The 20,513-nt window shown below is 37.4% G+C and overlaps 1 protein-coding gene across 4 annotated transcripts; it reads left to right on the top strand.

The window, feature by feature from the left end:
- The first annotated feature begins 258 nt into the window (after positions 1 to 258).
- LOC149259731 (uncharacterized) lies at positions 259 to 1,651 on the top strand. Of its 4 annotated transcripts, XM_089376877.1 has the most exons (5): positions 259 to 616; positions 704 to 775; positions 852 to 901; positions 990 to 1,068; positions 1,468 to 1,651. In XM_089376877.1, the coding sequence occupies exons 1-5, from the start codon at positions 556 to 558 to the stop codon at positions 1,479 to 1,481; spliced, it is 276 nt and encodes a 91-aa protein (XP_089233003.1). In that variant the 5' UTR covers positions 259 to 555; the 3' UTR covers positions 1,482 to 1,651. The 4 variants fall into 4 exon arrangements, with proteins under 4 accessions (XP_089233003.1, XP_089232999.1, XP_089233008.1 ...); XM_089376873.1 differs by lacking the exon at positions 1,468 to 1,651 and having other exon boundaries at positions 259 to 606; positions 990 to 1,418; XM_089376882.1 differs by lacking the exons at positions 990 to 1,068; positions 1,468 to 1,651 and adding an exon at positions 1,069 to 1,418.
- The last annotated feature ends 18,862 nt before the right edge of the window (positions 1,652 to 20,513 follow it).

Below are 20,513 nucleotides of genomic sequence, written 5' to 3'. Positions count from 1 at the left end.
GTTAATAAAAAAATACAAGGTTTATATAAATATTATATTTATTTTTGGTTTTATAATTTTTTAAATAATACAAGTTATTGATACCTTTAAGAAAATGTAACAACATAACACATGAAAACAAATATTTTTAACTTTATACACTTTAACCTTACTATGAAGTAAATATCACGTTTAAAGGTTTCGGTTCATGCAATGGGTTTTAAGATGCATTTAATACACTGTCCTCCATATCCACACCTAATCTACCCTTGGAATACTCTTCGTTATCACGCTTCTCGCTACACGCAATGCATTAAGGCAGAGGTGAACCGTAATTCAGGCCGACACTTGCAGCTCTATCGATTAATGACTGATTGGACTCGGCAAATGGGTCTGGCTTGCGGAAACACTTGGCACACTATACATCGTAGGATCGGGTAATGATCTACGGTTCTTAAGCTCTAGGAATTCTCACTATGAAAGCTTTGGGTTTGTTGTAAACGATTTTTCACTTGGGTAATGCAAGAGGAGGCTGTAGCTCAGCTCTACAACTTGACTGTAGATTTTTGATGGAGAATGGTGGTGCAGCTCGATCTCCTTGTCTCAACGGGTCCATCAAACATCCAGGTACCTCATTGTAAGTTTGGTTTGCTAAACCTCTTCTAGTACTTCTACTTTCACCACGAAACATTCCATTTAAGCTTATTCGGCTCTCGGCATGCAGATGACTTGATTTCTTTTGATGGTTCGCTCGCTCAAGGGGAGAAGAGGTTGGGAAACCTACGACATTCTGGAGGTAATGACCCGGGAAAGCTGTAGGAATACTTTCATTTATTTTTTTGACTATTGAGAGCCACTACTGATGGTTGCAGGGTTTCTAGGTGCTTTTCACCTCCCTCCGTCCAAAATTTCTCCATTTCAGGTACGAAAGAACCCCTAAACATTTTCCTCTATTGAATGCTAAATCCAAATTTGTTTTAGGGTTTAATTTTGGTGTTTTGTGAGTGTAGGTAAGGTTCTGCAGATGTGTTTCCAGAAGGTTCGGGGTGTGTTGGGCTTCCTTATACCAATTTTCGTCATCTTTTACAGGTTGGTCTTTCATCAAGCTCTCTGGAAAACTTTCCACCTAAAAGATAATCCCAAATTTTGATTGAATGAGAAATTGTTTCATCTTGTCGCCTTTAGATTTTCGTGCCATGTCTCAAGCCGAGTTATATTTTTAGTCGATATAACAGAATGAATGAGGGTTTAAGTATTATTTATGTGGAAGTGGAACAACTCTCTGTGTTGATGTGAAATGGACTTATTTAAGGGTTTAATCCCACTTTGGTTATTTTAGTTCTATATCTGTGTCTGTAAACTAATAACAATTCTATAATCCGGATTTTATTTTCTTTGTTTCAGTTTATCGACTCCCTTCATTGTATAAGATCTTTTATTTTGGTCGAATATGCACAGTGTTCATGATATGGTTTTTCTAAATCGAAGGTTCTCATCTTTAATGGTTGAAAATTGGGCATAAGCTTGGGCGGTTGGTTCACGGTTGTTCCTCCGTAACTTGACCGAGAGCCACAAAGAACCCTTACGGACCGCCTCTATCATTTTGTATGTGACGATTTCATGAATGCAATTTTCGCTTTCATTTGCATTTAACTATTAAGGACATAATTTATTCGGAGATATTGTTATTTAGATGTATTGTTATCGTGTCTACTAAAAGTTTTATGGTTCCAAAATATATGCAGTGAGTTTATTTTAACGTGTACTTAACTATATAAGACGCATATCATAGTTTCGAATATAAACCTAATAATTGTTCTGAAAGCCATAGATTGTTCCTTTGTTGACTTCTCTAAATTGCTGGTGTGTTAGTATTCTGAAATGATTATGGTTTATTTTCTAGAGAGGTAAAGTTACAGGCATTCCATCACTATTATTCGTCGATGTATAAAAAAGGATAGGATATAACTAGCAGTATAAAATGACAGAATACATTTAACAATACAAAATGACAGATTGTCTCTAGTACTCTGTTCTTTTGTTGTTTATCTATTACTAAACATTAATAACTCCTTTCAATTAATGATTACCAAGCACAGAATATACTACTTATATGCCTCTATTGTATTGATAACCGTGAAAGTATTTCCTTTTCTTGGAAGGTCTCACCACCTAGCCACGGATCTGGCAATTATGTCCAGAATCCCCCTTCGAGCTCTTCCTACTCCTGACAGTCAACAAATCAGATACAGTCTGGTATCTTGGGCATCAAGACCACGGTCTAGCCTCAAGTCACATACCCTTTCGACTATAGTCCACAGTTTTCCCACTGGTTACTTTTGTCCAGCTCAAGGAAAATCTAGGCAGCATAATGTCTGTGTTCTTTCATTTGTCTTTTTCCCAAAAAAACCCCTTGGGATTCTGTCTCTTTTCCTTTTTGAGGAAACAAATGAGAAATTGTTTGTAACTCTCTTAGGAGTTATTTAACTATTTCTTTAAGTTCTTTGACAAATTGTTTAAATTCTTTAATAAATAAATAACAAGATATGTTGTGGCTTCTCAACCTTAATTCTTTAACAATCTATGTTAAAAAAAAGTAAGAAATTGAAGTAATAAGTAAAATTTCGCAACAAAGTAAATATTTGTGCAGCATAAAATGTTAATAAATATTAAAAAGTGTTATATATATATATATATATATATATATATATATATATATATATTTGCATGTGGTTCACGAGCACCCTGGTTAGTGAGTGATCGCTACGTCCACGGAAAATTCTGGGTGATAGCTGGGCTAAATCGCCCCTTGGCCTACTGCAAGCCCTGACCCCAAGGGCTTCGGGTGGATTCGACCCTGTGACCTCCCGATGGCGAGGCACGGTTTGGTTTTTGACCAACTGAGCTAACCCTTGGGGCTATATATATATATATATATATATATATATAATTATATAAATTAAAAATATATAAAATATTTTGAAAAAATAAAAATAATAAAATATATGCTTAAATTATAATTTATAATTTTTTTATTTACAAAATTTGCTTGAACCATAACACTTATATAGTTCAACACTCACACACACACACACACATATATATATAATCATTCATGGTTTAATTAAACAATAATTTCCTCAAATACCTTTATCTAAATAATCAAAAATATTCTTATATAATTAATATAAAATACTGCAAAAATGAAGTATTTATTGTCCATTCCTCTTTAAAACTTGACTTTTGAAATTCTTCAAATTCTTCTTTAATGTTGTTTAGATGCTTCTAAGATATTCTTTTTTAAAGTCCAGTCTAATAGCTATTAATGTCTCTAACATTATTGTAGAATTTGTTACACAATACTCAACAAAGTATTTGGGTTATTGGTCATGCAAATCTTCATTATATCTCTATTTTAGAGTTTGCATGTGAAGAAAAATATAGTTATTTTCTATATTCTCAAATTTTCGTGTAATAATGAAGGGATAAAAATGCAAGGATTTTTTATATTTTTAATTTGCTTATTTCCAAGAAAATGGATGTGATTTTAAAACTCTTTAATGAAGTCTACAAATATATAGCCTAATTTATATTTTTCATTTTTCAATGTTTATATTTATATATTTTGAAAATATAAAAAATATTTGTTAATATTTTTTTGAAGGTTTTGTCCTCTTCATTAATATTTTGATAAAATCTAAAAAAAAAAAAATTATATAAGGAAAATATATTTTTCATTATTTCTATTTATATATTTCCAAAATAAATATTCTCTTAAATATTTTCTCTTTTTTATTTTAACACTACATTTATTATATACTAAAAATAAAAATAAATGAATAAATAATTTCTTAATATTAAAAATAACAAATAATAATCCATATTTAAATCCTTAAAAAAAGGGCCTCATAATCATTTGATGGTTTAAAATCACAAAACATGGTAAGCGCATGATGACATCTTCCCATACTTCAATAAATGTAATGAATTTCGAAATATAATTAATTAATTAATTTTATATATAAAATCATTTTTATTTATAATGAATTTTTATTTATAAAAAATATTTGAAATATTGTTGTAACATTTTTATTAGTGAAAAGTAAATATTTAATTTACTTTTATCTCACAAATTTGGTAGATCGGGGGCTAAGCTAAAAGTTTTAGTGAAATTTTTACTGTTAAAAAGAAGTTTTATTTTTATCTTTTTTAAAAGATTATGATAAGTTTTGGAATTCACAAGGAAAATACACTAAATAAAAAAAATTCACTCACTAGGCACTTAGAAGATAGTTATTCTTCTCTCTAGAGATAAATAATCTCACTTGGGATAAGGAAGCAAAAGGGAGCGAGGGAAGAAAACCTGAGGCAACCTTGAAGACTTAGTACCTAGTTGGAGGAGGTCCAAGTGAGGAGAATGAAGTTGTAAGGTTGGGAAACTACAATTGTTGAAGGAAGGCAGGACAGTTAGGATATTCTTGAGTTGGTTGGAGCCAGTGGGATCCCTGAGACAAAATTTTGAGTCTATGAGTTCTATGGGTTAGACTAGTATAATCTTGATGCCTTTGAAGAGACCTTATTAGGTCATTGTCAAGAAACCATTCTGGGAGTGACAAACTGGCTCGGGAATGCAATTGTCATTCTCAATGGTTGGGAGGAGTAGTCTTTCTCCTTTGTAAATTCTCTTACAGTCTAAATTTAATAGATAAGTACTGTAATGCTCCAGAGAAATGTAAATATTTGATTTTACCGTGGTTAAAAGAGAAGAAACTGAATATGACATTATTAACTGTTTTGAAATTTAATAATATTGTTATTATTTCTTTAATAAGTTAATAAAAAAAAAAAAATCTTTTGGGAAATGCTAGCAACTTCTGAGGGGAAGTTGGGAAAGAACGGTTGCAGTGATTGCAACTCTAACTATCTCTCCTTACTGGAAAGGTTTCCAGAAAAAAAGGGAAAAGCTAGGTTGTGCTGTGAGGACAGACAAACAGAAAGAAAAAAATGGCTAAGTCTAGTGAGGACCAGATAGCCAAGCACTAGGTGCAGATATCTTGCCAAGGACAGTGGTCCTGCAAGAGAGCACGGGGAGGGAGATTCTGGTCCCGAAAGACGAATCTCAAGGTTGGGTGGCAAACAAAAGCAGGAGGCAGAGGAAAGCTCAGCGTCTGGAGGGTGTAGTGAAGAAATAGAGGTGAATAATTCTGTGAAATCAGTACATTGACATCCAGGGATAGGTACCAAACAAAACTCTATTTACTGTGTGTGAATAAGTTCTGTATTATACATTTGATATAAAAGAACTGTAACAGTAAGGGAATAGCTAATCCCTGTACAACATTAATTCTGTAATTAATGCATTAGTTAATTAAAGGAAATGTTGGTGGTCTTTATAGAAGATTTAGAAGAGGGCAGGGTACATAAAATATTTCAAATCTGGAAACAGGTGAGTAAGGGTGACCACGGTAAACTGGTGGAAATGTACAGTTTTGGACTACACAAAACTCTGATAATGAGCCCTAGGAAGCGGTAGGTGTAGTATACAACAACCGCTAATGAAACTCTCGATGGGAAGGTGTAATTCTGGAACTGTAAATATATAAATTTTATACTCAGGAAACGAACCAAAAGACAAGAATCTTTCCGTTCAAGTTAACCAGAACAGGAAGGGTAGAATCCAAGTAATACCGACCTATAAATTTCATTAGGGTGTTATACAGGAGTAGGGTATGGTGTGACAACGCCATTCTTTAAAAAAAAAAAACATGCATACATCTCCTTACCGTCAACAAGCTGGTACACAGTCCAGTGATATATACATATACATACGGTGTATAAAAGCAAGAGAATCTGTAACCGTCGGACCCCAGAGATCCATGGAGGGAGAAACCTGTATCATGTAAACCAGCCGACAAGGGTTGCCATGCATGCAGACCCTCAGGACTCTATGGGTGGGGTTTTACATCAAACATTTAACTAAGAAACCCTGCATATGAAATTTAAAATTACCAAATATAGCACCGAGGCTGTAAAGAATAAAAAATGATAAGTGCAGAGAAATGAATGGTGCCAGACATTTAAACAATCATTTAAATCTCGGTTCAAACTATTAGATTAAGTGACAATCTGGATGGGAACTTTTATCTTTACAAATCTAGACTGAAAACAAGATCCATATTATTAATGCATGCAGTTGTACATAGCTAGAAAGCAACATCCATTAATAGTCGATGATAACTTTGTAACAAAGGGTTATACAGTTGCAAATATACATTCGGAGAAGAGAGTTACTCAACCAGAGGTGCTTCCAGCGGATACACTCAGAAATTCCTGAGAGTTTCTTGGTAGCACCGTGCAAGTACACTTAATACAACCCAGTAAACCTCAAAAACATTCCATGGTGGATAAAGGAATATACACAATTACAGTAAGATAACATTGCCCAGCTGATGCCAGGAAACTAAAAACAAATCCCTCTACCCGAGTATAAGGGGTACAGGTTCCAACCCCGATAGCTCTCGACTGTACAAGAAGGACTACCCTTGTAACTCAACAAGCTTCAAACCTTCGGAACTCGAAAGGCTGTGATACAGAATCAAAATAGCTAACCATTTCAGATTCGAATCCTCTGATGAATCACATTCATTTAAAAAATAGTTATCCAGGAGCAAACCCGTACCTAGGCTTCTTGAGCAAGGAAACCAAAGAAATGTTGACCTTGTAGCCTCGTCTGAGGGACTCAGTTGTTTGAGTCAGGCTCTACACCAAAAATACACCATTACAACTGTAGTTGGCAAATAGAGGTGGAAACAAATAGCAAGAAATAAACTCCAGAGACGGGAATGCCAAATAACTGTAAAAAAAGAAATAAAAGCATACCCAGACTTTTTCCGTGTAACAGAGTTGCCATATCCTCTCCTTTGGTGGTCTTCCAAACTGTTCCAAGGCCTGGCAGCAGACTGAGTAGGCCCGCAGAAAACTAAGGGGAGAACCGAGCCGGAGCCAAACGGTGGAGGCGATAATGCAAACTGATAACGGAGTGCTGAATGAACCAAACCCTGAAAGGATTGAACTGTCGGATCATAAACCCGCCCATCCTCCGATGCAATGGTGAGGGGCTCGAGGTAAACACCTGCGGTTAGAGGAGCCTGCTCGTGCCACGTAGGGGGCCGAGTAGGGAGAATTAACACCAATACCCAGTGTAATAACTCTAAACAGTACTGCATAACCAGAGAAAAATCAATGAAATGCCATGTGTAACACATATCTGCCCAGTTGCTGATCGCGAGGAGGCGGATGATTTCCGAAGTACGTGCAAAGTTAATGAACCAGATCCTATAGTGCCAGGTCGACAACATCACTGTGAGTTCAACAATCCGGTTGCCGGGAAAAGACTCCACTAGCGCCCAGAATAAAAAAGGGGTGTTGTCGTAATAGTTCTATAGTAATGTGTAATAATTCATTTTTTTTACTATGGTAATCTTGGGAATATGGGGAAACATGACAATATGGTATCAGAGCCCAGTTACAAAACTGAGGCCTCTGGGAATTGGAAGTGAACTACAGAAAACAACACATACAATTTATTTTCATTATTTTTGTGCAATTCAAGCAAACAGTTAGTGTGCTAATTTTTTTTTCTTGCTGTCACTTTTCTGATGTTAAGGACAGAACCAGGAACCGGAAGACTGACAGTATGAGAAGAGCGGACAGTGCATCATGCAGGTATGCGATGGGCCAGGGACCTGTACTTGGTCCTGAGAGCAACCCCGAGCTATGGGTACAGCTCGGAGAGGAGGCTCGAAATACAAACATGGCCATCTTGGAATCCATGCAGGAATTGAGAAATGAGATGGCCCGGTTACGAGAAGATAATGCATGGCTGACTATGGAACAAGAGAGAATCATAAAAAGCCTGTCTGACAAACAGAACCCTCCGCCAGCAAATCCCAGTGTGGAACAACAAAGAATGTCTGGGGAGCAGCATCACCATACAGAACCTGAAGGGACTGAGGAAAGGGAGGAACGATCCGATAATGCATCCGAACAGCAGACATCAAAAAGGCAACGGATAGAGCTGCAAGGGGAGTTTCGTAAGATTAAACCACCACACTTTGACGGAGAACAGGAGGAAGCAGCTGAGGCATGGTTGATTAATATGAACAAATATTTCCAGCTATATGAATACGATCACAACCTTAAAGCACGACTGGCTATTTTCCAACTGCAGGGAAAAGCTACCTTGTGGTGGGAAGAAGTTAAGATCGTAAGGGGAGTAAGTGAATAGACCATAACCTGGGAGAAATTTCAAAGGTACTTTAAGGAGAGATACTTGACTGAGCATTTTTACGACGAAAAGGCAAGAGAATTCCATGACTTGCGGTTGGGACAGCAAACCATGGACGAATTTATCACCCGTTTTACATCCTTGCTTCGTTATGTGCCCTATATTAGAGAAGAAAAAGCTAAAGTACAGAGGTTCGTGAGTAGTTTACCTCTGTATATGTGGGAGAGGATTGAGTTTGACAATCCGAAGACAATGGATGAGGCAATACGTAAAGCCAGAATTTGTTACCAGCAGAGTAAACAGAAGGGGGAGATTTCAGGTAAAAGATGGAATGATAAAAGAAGTAATAAGTTAGCTGGAAACAGCAAAGGGATGCGCAGTGGTGGTAGCAAGGGTGTTGGCAAGGGGCAAAGCAGCAGAGTTGTATAGAAAAATTCATTCAGGACCAAGCCAACCAATGAGTCCAGAGTCAGCGATCAGCCTGTGAAGTTGGACAGCGAAGGGGCAGCAAGGCCTCCAGTGTAGTGTTGGGGTTGCGGTGGACCTCACTATGTCAAAAACTGCCCTCAACGAAAGGGAACCGAATAGGTATCCCAGATTCAAGAAGCATCAACAGTCGGCGACATAGGACGTAGCCTGCCAAGGATTAATGCAGCTTTGGACGATCGTCAGGCGGAGTACCAGCCAACCATGGTGGAATTCGAAGGTAAAATCTCAGACCTTACTGTAGCTGTTTTAATTGATCCTGGAGCCACATTAAGTTATATTAGTCCTAAGGTTGTAGAGCATTGTAAACTGCAACCTGTTAAATTCAAGAATCCATGGCTAGTACAGCTGGCTACAGGAGCCAAGAGGCGAGTACTTGCAAAAGTCAATAACTGTTCTCTACAGATAGCAGGACAGCCAGTAATGGCAGATTTAAACGTGCTTCCCCTTGGTTCATATGATGTTCTAATCGGTATGGACTGGCTAGAGAAGCACTGGTCCTTAGTCAACTGCAAAACAAAGACTATTTATTATAGAGATGAGCTGGGAACAAGGCAAGAGATGCAAGGAATTAAGCGGCCAGTACAGGTCAGGCCAATAACTGCCTCTCAGCTAGCAAAATGCATTAGGAAGGGATGTCAAATTTATGCCATCCAAGTGGGCTATGCTAACTTGAAAGATAAGACAGCCACATTGGACAACATCCCTGTGATACAAGAATTCACTGATGTGTTTCCGGAAGAGATTTCCAGACTGCCACCTAAGAGGGATATAGACTTTACTATCGAATTGGTACCAGGGGCAGCCCCAGTATCCCGAGCACCCTATAGAATGAGTATACTGAAGTTGACAGAGTTAAAAATGCAACTACAGGAGCTGTTGGACAAAAACTATATTCTCCCCAGTGTGTCTCCTTGGGGAGCTCCAGTATTGTTCATTAAGAAAAAAGACGGAACTCTTCGCATGTGTATAGATTATCGTCAGCTGAACAAGCTGACAATAAAAAACAAGTATCCTCTACCTCGGATTGATGAACTTTTCGACCAAGTGAAGGGTGCAACAGTATTCTCCAAGATCGATTTGCGATTAGGTTACCACCAGATCAGGATTAAGGAGGAAGACATAGCTAAAACAACTTTTAGAACAAGGTATGGGCATTACGAGTTTGTGGTGCTACCCTTTGGGTTAACTAACGCCCCTGCAACTTTCATGTGCTTAATGAACAACATATTTCATCGATATTTGGATAGATTTGTGCTGATATTTATCGATGATATACTCCCGTACCATGGAAGAGCATAAGGAGCACCTCAGATTGGTGCTACAAACCCTCTGAGAACACCAGTTATATGCGAAGTTCAGCAAGTGCGACTTCTTCAAGGAAGAAATACAGTATCTGGGCCATATAATCACAAGGGAAGGGATCATGGTGAATCCTGAAAAGATAAGAACCATAATGGAGTGGCCCGTACCGAAAGATGTAGCAGACATCAGGTCCTTTATGGGGTTAGCTGGTTATTACAGACGATTTGTGGAAGGCTTCTCAAGAGTGGCATACCCCATCACTTCTTTACAGAAAAAGGGAAGAGCATTCAAATGGACCCCGGAATGTCAAAGAAGCTTTGAGCAGCTTAAGCATCTGCTCACCACAACACCCATTTTGAGCATAGCTGATCCTAATAAGGACTATGTGGTGTGCACTGACGCAAGCAAGGAAGGTGTGGGAGGCATGTTGATGCAAGAAGGGAAAGTGATTGCTTACGAGTCAAGGAAACTAAAAGAGCATGAGCAGAAATATTCTGCCTATGACTTAGAGCTGGCAGCCATCATACACGCCTTGAAGATGTGGCGACATTATCTCATGGGGAGGAAATTTTTATTACTGACAGACCACCACAGTCTGACCAATTATTTTAGCCAGCCCACTTTAAACGCGAGGCAAGCACGGTGGGTAGATTTCCTAAGTGGTTTTGACTTTGATATCAAACACTTGAAGGGGAAAGAAAACGGGTGGTGGACGCTTTAAGTCGGAAATTACAATGTTTGTATGAAATTTCCTTTAGCGAATGGAAAAGCCCCTTCGAGGAAATGATAAAAAAGGTAGCAGAACAAGATACTGTATACCAGCAAATAAAACAGCAAGTACAACAGTCTACCAGCGAGGGGAACCGGCAAGGCTATGAGGTAGATGATGCTGGAATGTTGTATTACAAAAAGAGGCTATATGTACCTAGTCAAAACAGTCTTAAAAATCTGATTTTGGATGAATTTCACATCATTCACTATGCTAGACACCTAGGGTATCAGAAAATGATCACTGCGCTTCGAAAAGAGTACTATGGGCCGGGTATGAAGAAGAATGTGGTCGAGTATTTAGCATGGTGTTTGGATTGCCAACAAATTAAGGCAGAGCATTAGCATCCAGCGGGGCTATTACAACCCTTACCCATTCCGGAATGGAAGTGGGAACCATTTCTATGGATTTTATAACAGGGCTGCCTAAGACAAAGAAGAATAACGACTCTATTATGGTGGTGGTAGATAAGTTGAGTAAAGCAGCACATTTTATACCTGTGCAATCCACCTACAGAGCTGTACAGATTGCCCATATCTTCATGCAGAATGTGTTTAAATTGCATGGACTCCCAAAGACAATAATTTCAGATCGTGACGTGAAATTCACGTCGGCCTTTTGGAAGACATTATTTGCAGAATTGGGAACACAACTGAACTTCAGTACAACGTATCACCCCCAGACCGACGGACAAACAAAGCGAGTGAACTAGGTGGTAGAAGACATGTTAAGAGCATATGTAATGCAGCAACCAACGCAGTGGGAGGAGTATTTTCACTTGGTTGAATTTGCATACAACAACAGGTATCATACCTCGTTACAAATGAGTCCCTTTGAGGTCCTGTATGGGCGGAAATGCCGCACACCCTCAAGCTGGGGTGGACCTGAAGACAAATTAAGGTTAGGGCCAGAAATGCTTAAGGAAATGGAGGAAATGGTAAAAAGGGTACGCTCTAATTTAAAAGCTGCTCAGGATAGGAAAAAGAACTTTGCTGACCGGAAGAGGAGGTTTAAAGAATACCAAGTCGGTGACCATGTTTATGTGAGGATCCAAGCAAGAAAGAGTACACTGCAATGGAGTGGGTGTGCCAAGTTGGCACCCCGATATTGTGGACCATTCCAAGTCTTGGCAAGAATTGGGTCGGTGGCTTACCAGCTCACCCTGCCAAGTCACATCCGGGTCCACAATGTCTTCCATGTCTCTGTGTTAAAAAAATACGTTTATGATCCTAAACATGTGATCAGATGGCAAGATATACAGGTAAGGATTATTTCCAGTAGACCAGTCTAAAAGTTTTCTTCAAAAGAAACTGATTTAGAATATTGCATGTGCAGGTCGAACCGGAAGGAGAAGTCTTGGTCGAGCCGCTGAGCATTCTCGACCGGAGAGAAGTGCAGTTGCGGAAGCGAGCTATTACCCAAGTTAAAGTGTAGTGGCAGCACTTTGGGCCTGATGAGGCCACTTGGGAAGATGAAGAGCTCATGAAAAAGGCTTACCCAGGGTTGTTCGTGGTCAACGGACATCGGGACGATGTCCAATTTTAGGAGGGGGAGATGTAATGCCCCAGAGAAATGTAAATATTTGATTTTACTGTGGTTAAAAGAGAAGAAACTGAATATGACATTATTAACTGTTTTGAAATTTAATAATATTGTTATTATTTCTTTAATAAGTTTAAAAAAAAAAAGAAAAGTTTTTCTTTTGGAAAATGCTGGCAACTTCTGAGGGGAAGTTGGGAAAGAACGGTTGCAGTGATTGCAACCCTAACTATCTCTCCTGACTGGAAAGGTTTCCAGAAAAAAAAAGGGAAAAGTTAGGTTGTGCTGTGAGGACAGACAGACAGAAAGAAAAAAAATGGCTAAGTCTAGTGAGGACCAGATAGCCAAGCACTAGGTGCAGATATCTTGCCAAGGACAGTGGTCCTGCAAGAGAGCATGTGGGGGAGATTCTGGTCCCGAAAGACGAATCTCAAGGTTGAGTGGTAAACAGAAGTAGGAGGCAGAGGAAAGCTCGGCGTCTGGAGGGCGTAGTGAAGAAATAGAGGTGAATAATTCTGTGAAATCAGTACATTGACATCCAGGGACAGATACCAAACAAAACTCTATTTACTGTGTGTGAATAAGTTCTGTATTATACATTTGATATAAAAGAATTGTAACAATAAGGGAATAGTTAATACTTGTACAGCATTAATTCTGTAATTAATGCATTAGTTAATTAAAGGAAATGTTGGTGGTCTTTATAGAAGATTTAGAAGAGGGCAGGGTACATAAAATATTTCAAATCTGGAAACAGGTGAGTAAGGGTGACCACGGTAAACTGGTGGAAATGTACAGTTTTGGACTACACAAAACTCTGATAATGAGCCCTAGGAAGTGGTAGGTGTAGTATACAGCAACCGCTAATGAAGCTCCCAGTGGGAAGGTGTAATTCTGGAACTGTAAATATATAAATTTTATACTTAGGAAACGAACCAAAAGACAGGAATCTTTCCGTTCAAGTTAACCAGAATAGGAAGGGTAGAATCCAAGTAATACCGGCCTATAAATTTCATTAGGGTGTTATACAGGAGTAGGGTATGGTGTGACAACGCCGTTCTTTAAAAAAAAAAAAAACATGCATACATCTCCTTACCGTCAACAAGCTAGTACACAGTCCAGTGATATATACATATACATACGGTGTATAAAAGCAAGATAATCTGTAACCGTCAGACCCCAAAGATCCATGGAGGGAGAAACCTGTATCATGTAAACCAGCCGACAAGGGTTGCCATGCACGCAGACCCTCAGGACTCTACGGGTGGGGTTTTACATCAAACATTTAACTAAGAAACCCTGCATATGAAATTTAAAATTACCAAATATAGCACCGAGGCTGTAAAGAATAAAAAATAATAAGTGTAGAGAAATGAATGTTGCCAGACATTTAAACAATCATTTAAATCTCGGTTCAAAATATTAGATTAAGTAACAATCTGGATGGGAACTGCTATCTTTACAAATCTAGACCGAAAACAAGATCCATATTATTAAAGCATGCAGCTGTACATAGCTAGAAAGCAACATCCATTAACAGTCGATGATAACTTTGTAACAGAGGGTTATACAGTTGCAAATATACATTTGGAGAAGAGAGTTACTCAACCAGAGGTGCTTCCAGCGGATACACTCAGAAATTCCTGAGAGTTGCTTCGTAGCACCGTGCAAGTACACTTAATACAACCCAGTAAACCCCGAAAACATTCCATGGTGGATAAAAGAATATACACAATTACAGTAAGATAACATTGCCCAGCTGACGCCAGGAAACTACAAACAAATCCCTCTACCCGAGTATAAGGGGTACAGGTTCCAACCCCGACAGCTCTCGACTGTACAAGAAGGACTACCCTGCTAACTCAACAAGCTTCAAACCTTCGGAACTCAGAAGGCTGTGATACAGAATCAAAATAGCTAACCATTTCAAATTCGAATCCTCTGATGAGTCACATTCATTTAAAAAATAGTTATCCAGGAGCAAACCCGTACCTGGGCTTCTTGAGCAAGGAAACCAGAGAAATGCTGACCTTGTAGCCTCGTCTGAGGGCCTCGGTTGTTTGAGGCAGGCTCTACACCAAAAATACACCATTACAACTGTAGTTAGCAGATAGAGGTGGAAACAAATAGCAGGAAATAAACTCCAGAGACGGGAATGCCAAATAACCGTAAAGAAAAAGAAATAAAAGCATACCCAGAATTTTTCCGTGTAATAGAGTCACCATATCCTCTCCTCTGGTGGTCTTCCAAACTGTTCCAAGGCTTGGCAGCAGACTGAGTAGGCCCGCAGAAAATTAAGGGGAGAACCGAGCCGGAGCCAAACGGTGGAGGCAATAATGCAAACTGATAACGGAGTGCTGAATGAACCAAACCCTGAAAGGATTGAACTGTCGGATCATAAACCCACCCATCCTCTGATGCAATGGTGAGGGGCTCGAGGTAAACACCTGCGGTTAGAGGAGCCTGCTCATGCCACATAGGGGGCCAAGAAAGGAGAATTAACACCAATACCCAGTGTAATAACTCTAAACAACCAGAGAAAAATCAATGAAATGCCATGTGTAACACCTATCTGCCCAGTTGTTGATCGCGAGGAGGCGGATGATTTCCGAAGTACGTGCAAAGTTAATAAACCAGATCCTATAGTGCCAGGTCAACAACATCACTGTGAGTTCAACAATCCGGTTGTCGGGACTAGCGCCCAGAATAAAAAAGGGGTGATGTCGTAATAGTTCTATAGTAATGTGTAATAATTCATTTTTTTTTTTTTACTATGGTAATCTTGGGAATATGGGGAAACATGACCAGTACTCCATAAAGTTTATGTTTTTCTCATAACAAGATTGTTATTGTAGATGATAAAAGTATATGGAATCTTTGACTTGATATAAATGGTAGCTCTAGAGTATGGATGAAATATACTATTTTTGTTAGATATTGTTTCCAAAAAAGAAAGCTATTTTTGTTTAAAGGACTGATAATTATGTTATGTGTCCAAAATTGAACTATGATTATACCGTTCAGAATTGAAATCTAACTTATGTTGAGAAGTATGTTGAAGCCACCGTATCTATATGAAGAGTGTGGGTTATGGGTTATGGAATGGGAGTGTAATATACCATGCAATAATTTAGAAAAATAATAATATTGGTAGATAAACGTTAATAGTAAATGAGATTATAGAAGAATGTGGGTTTTGGATGGGACTGTAATCTACCATGCAAGAATTTAGAAAAATAATAATAGTGGTAGACAAATGTTAATAGTAAATGAGACTAGAACATCATTCTTAGAGGAGTTTTAAGTTAGTTCCTGGGCCAATAGCAGCCTAAGAATGGTTTGTAGTTCCTAATGAAAATAGATTATAGCATTACTCATACAATCAAATTATAAGCATAATTAATAATCGCCAAGCAACTATTATTCAAGAGAGCTTCATTTATAATTTTGAAGAAGGTGATAGGTTCCGGCAGTTTTGCCTAGAACCTTGGAGAACAAACACCATCTATGGAGAAATGTAAGCAATTAATAAAAATAAAAAACTAAACCATAAATTTTGTAAAGAACAAAACCATAATAGTGGACAAGAAAAACAACAACCTAAAACTACTAGTGATTAAGAAAAAAACCAAACTCATTTAGAGTGGATTAAGGTCCTAACTATGAGGAAACACAATGTTGAATTACACATTTGTTGGCATTAATTTTCAAAAAGAAAGAAAAGAAAATACTATAATGTATTGTGATTAACAATGGAAAACTTTATGAATTCCACATTCAAACCCTAGGTTTTAGGGTAATAGCTAAAACTCGATAAATTTCTAAAACAATAATAAAAAAATGCACCCAAACAAAAGAAAAATAATTAAAAAAAAACTAATAAATATTATTATACAAGGTATTAAAATTTAAATAAATATTATTATACAAGGTATTAAAATTTAAAACATTCAACATATTATAGAATCTCTATTAACATGAACTGGAGTACAAAAAAAATTACCCAACATAACCAATAATGATCTACAACTATATTTATGTAAGTTTGGGGTTGAATCGTAAAGGGAATCTTGTGGAGGATCACATATTAACATTTCTTTATATCCTTAATACCATAATCAAATAAAAACAATTTTATAAAAGGGCCTGTACATGCATTCAACAATTTTGTTTTGCAATAATCGAGGATATTCAAATTAAAAAGGAAAATTATAGAGTTCTCAAGTAGGGGTTTCACACCCATAGTGTATATATATATATATATATATATATAAAGATTTTTCACAAATTACAAATACCTTAAATAACCTTGTACAATGATGTGCATAATGACATTTAAGGCCAACTCCCTAGTGGAGTAGTAGTCGCAGACCGAATCAAATGAGGTACTTAACATATATACATACTGAATAAAGGAAATAATTGACAAAAATACCCTAATAAGTCCGAGCTAGAGACTTGGAAACCCTCGGCAAGGAGAGAATTAAAATTAATTCTTATAGAGGACCTTAACCGTGTAAGCCCTTCAACCCTTGTAATGCAACAAAAAGCACAATGTTAAGGGGAACTTGGAAGGGAGATATATTTTTACACTGGAGCATAAAAAAAAGCAACCCAAGATTACCCACCAGGATTAGACAAAATGGAATGGAGGAGCATTAGAATCACTGCATGTCTTAAGTGTTTTCATAGGAATAACTTAAAGACGACTTGGGTAATGGGTTACTTGAGAAACACTCTCCTTCCTTTGCTAAGCCTCCCACTAAACTCTGAAAACAATATCAAGGGTTATTATAGGGGCAAAACAGAGTTCTCTAACAAAGAATAAAGGACTGAAAATAAAGGATTTTTAAGTTACGCTACAGAAACCGATCCATATTCGATAACCCTTATAGGAAATCTCGGAGTATAGCCATGGCCACGGTCGCCGTTCCGAGAACACAATAATGCATTCCACCTATGTATGAGGAGCAAGGTATCAAACCATCAATATAGGGAAAGTGAATGAGAAGATGAAAAGAAAAACCCTAAAGGACGAAAATAGAACCCTAGGGACAAATTGTTACCTATACTCGACAACATCATAAGATGGTTTAGTTCAAAAGCAAGCCGCATGGAAATTCTTCCTCAACAGTTGTAGAGCTAAGTTTGGCGATGGGAAAGAGACAAATGAGTTGCCAATGACACCGGGGTGAGAGGGTGGTTACTCTGTAACCACCTCCTCCTCATCGAACCATCCAAGAAACCCTCATCACTTTGAACCGTAGATCAAATCTCCTTTCCCAAGGGTGTCAAATCGCCAGGTGGCAGGTAGTCAAACAACTTCACGAGAGTTCACAGTTTTTTCTCATGGTGCTAAATTTATAACTATGTTAACTATGAAAATATTACATGAAGACAATTATCAATACCATTGTATAGAGGTTATTACGTAGCAATGTATAATTTCGAACATGCGGTTATATCTTTGTTCCATCAAGGTTATAATACAATTTTAATAATCGATGTTGTTATGTAGGTTGTAAAAGTAGAAATTGTATTGATTACTTGGAGGCATTCAGTAAAAAAAAATAGGGCAATTCAAGAGAAAGGAGATGTTACAAGTGTTATCAGAGCTATGGGTTGAACTCTGAGGAATAAGGGGCCAACCTAGAGTTAAAAATTTTAATAAATGATTTTCGATATTACATAGAATAGAGAGATAAAGACAATAGTAAGTGCATAAGCACTTGCTAGACCCCTAAAGGAGGAGATTAGATATGGGTACACTAGGGAATGAAGTATAATCTCCTATAACACAATTGTTGGAAGTAACCAGCAATAGTGTAGCTTCTTAATGAAGCTAATAGATAATAAAGCCATATAAAAAAAACTAAATTGACTGACTAATATACTCATAGCCAAGGGAAAGGGTGATGGAATAGACTATGCCTTCTTATAGATTTGCGTACATATCAATAGAAATCCCTTGTTGAGGCCCGAAATATGTTAGCAACAACAACTTTAGGATAGCAAATCAAATTTCTTTCATGTAGGTAAATGTGAATACAAAAGAATCCAAGTTGGAAACCTACATAATTGCAAGCCTTATTTAACTAGAGACCTAGGCACCAATTTAAGTGAAGCACACAAGGTTTTGTTGAGCTTATGAAGAAATAAATATTGTTATCATTGATTTTACATATGTATCAATCAGTATTTCCACATAATCTGGGTGAGGAAAACAGTTGGCTATACGGGTACAAAGTAACCCTATGGAGTATCAATGCCATGGACGGAATATGGACAATTGGTGGTACCCCTAATGAAATACAAAGTTAATTTTAGAAGAAAATATGACAACAATTTCCAAAGTGAACTATGTAGATAAATAGCCAACAAATATAATAAGTAACAAGTAGTGTATGTAAGAGAATTTAACAAGCCATGAGAAAAGGGTAAGATGGGGATAAAACGTGGACAAGTATGAAAAAAATATGTCGTACGTGAACTAAAATGACGAACTTATGTCAAAAGTTATTCTGGGGAGAAAACTTAACACATAAAAGATGGATATTAAACTTATCTTATAAAAATTATGTATACATAATAATTAGTGGTTTCTTTTAACTATGTCTTAGAATTTCACGTATACCTAGGTATTGTAGAATATGAAAAGCTAAATACATATAAATACCTAAGTATGTTTGATATGGTTGTGAGGCGTCATTTGAGTAAAAGAATGACTACTTATGCATAGTATGAAAAGAGAGGCAATGGTCATTAGATGTGTATGAGGTACAAATTGGTGTGACAACTAACTAAATATTTACTAAGTTGATGTTGCAAGTACAAACATGTAAACATTAATGGGGTTCCCTAGATCAATTCAGCAGGAATTGCAAGATATTATGGCGTGGAACAACCTAGTGGAAAAAGAAAAATATTGTGGCCAGGTGGTGCATCTATAACTACGAAAATAAAACTCTAAAATTGGCCTTTGTAATTTTAGTCAATGTGTAAATGAGTACAAGGGGAAGAATCCTTGTGACTATACACATAAACAAACCATGTATGATCTTCATCAACAACCTGCACTTCAGGATAACAAAGGGCTAGACTGAAGAAATGTTGAAATATGGACTCTTGATTTTGCTCAAAGAAAAACAACCCAAGATGGGCATAACTAAGTTTACTTGAACAAAGTAGACAATCATGTAGCTACTTGAACATTGCAAGAAAATGAAGTTATCCTAAACCTTATTCCATGCATAACTAATGCATATGTTGATCCGTACTTATGCAAGAACGCAACAAAATACAGAAATACACATATACACAGAGATGCATCAAAAATAAAACTTCATTTCGTTAATATCAAAGAACTGAAATATGCTTACATACAGAAATGGAAATAAACTAGCTTGGGCGATGGTAGCTTATCTCTGAGAAGAGATGTGGTGGCTACATGCCTCTGAATTGTGTTACAATGAGGATCAAAGGCCTATGTATTATTGAGAAACAATGGAAAAACCTAAACATCCAAAATCCTAACCCTAGGAGATGAAGTGCCAAAACTATGGGCCTCGTTTGGGTAAATTGGTACATTAACTTCCCAAGGTGGTAACTTTGGCATACGATCTCCATTTGACACACACAATACCTCGTTAAAGATGTATTTGAGGACTACAACTTTTGACTACAAACATAGTCAAAGACTAATGTTTGCTCGTTTTTCCCAAAAACACTTTGTTTAGGGCCTCAAAATGACTTCGAAAGTTTAGGACCTGAAAAATTGCCAAAAATAGTAAATTGTGCTACAATTAAGGAAAATGAAAAACTGAAAGAACTAATGGTGGGGTTCCAAGTGGAATAGGTGGGTGGCCACCAATATCCACTTGCATCAATCCTCCCCCCTTAGGAACCAATGGTCCCCATTGTGCTGAGTGCCTCCATGAGATGGGGAAACTTCTGCTGAACTTGGTCCTTGGTGAGCCACTTGCCTTGGTGCAGGAATTGACTAGCTTTGACAACCCGATATAGTTGTATCTGCTGATGGCGAGTATTCTTGATCTGTGTATCCATGATCAGATCATTTGTGGCATGTTTCATGCAGTCTGGGTTTAACTCTGTTGGTGTGAGTTGTTCTATAATGTCTAGTGTGTCTAG

This window comes from Pinus tabuliformis, chromosome 6 (assembly GCF_031772625.1).
Source record: "Pinus tabuliformis cultivar Carrire ecotype Pingquan chromosome 6, CPIR1, whole genome shotgun sequence".
NCBI lineage: Eukaryota > Viridiplantae > Streptophyta > Pinopsida > Pinales > Pinaceae > Pinus > Pinus tabuliformis.
This window is presented reverse-complemented; position numbering and strand designations above follow the sequence as displayed.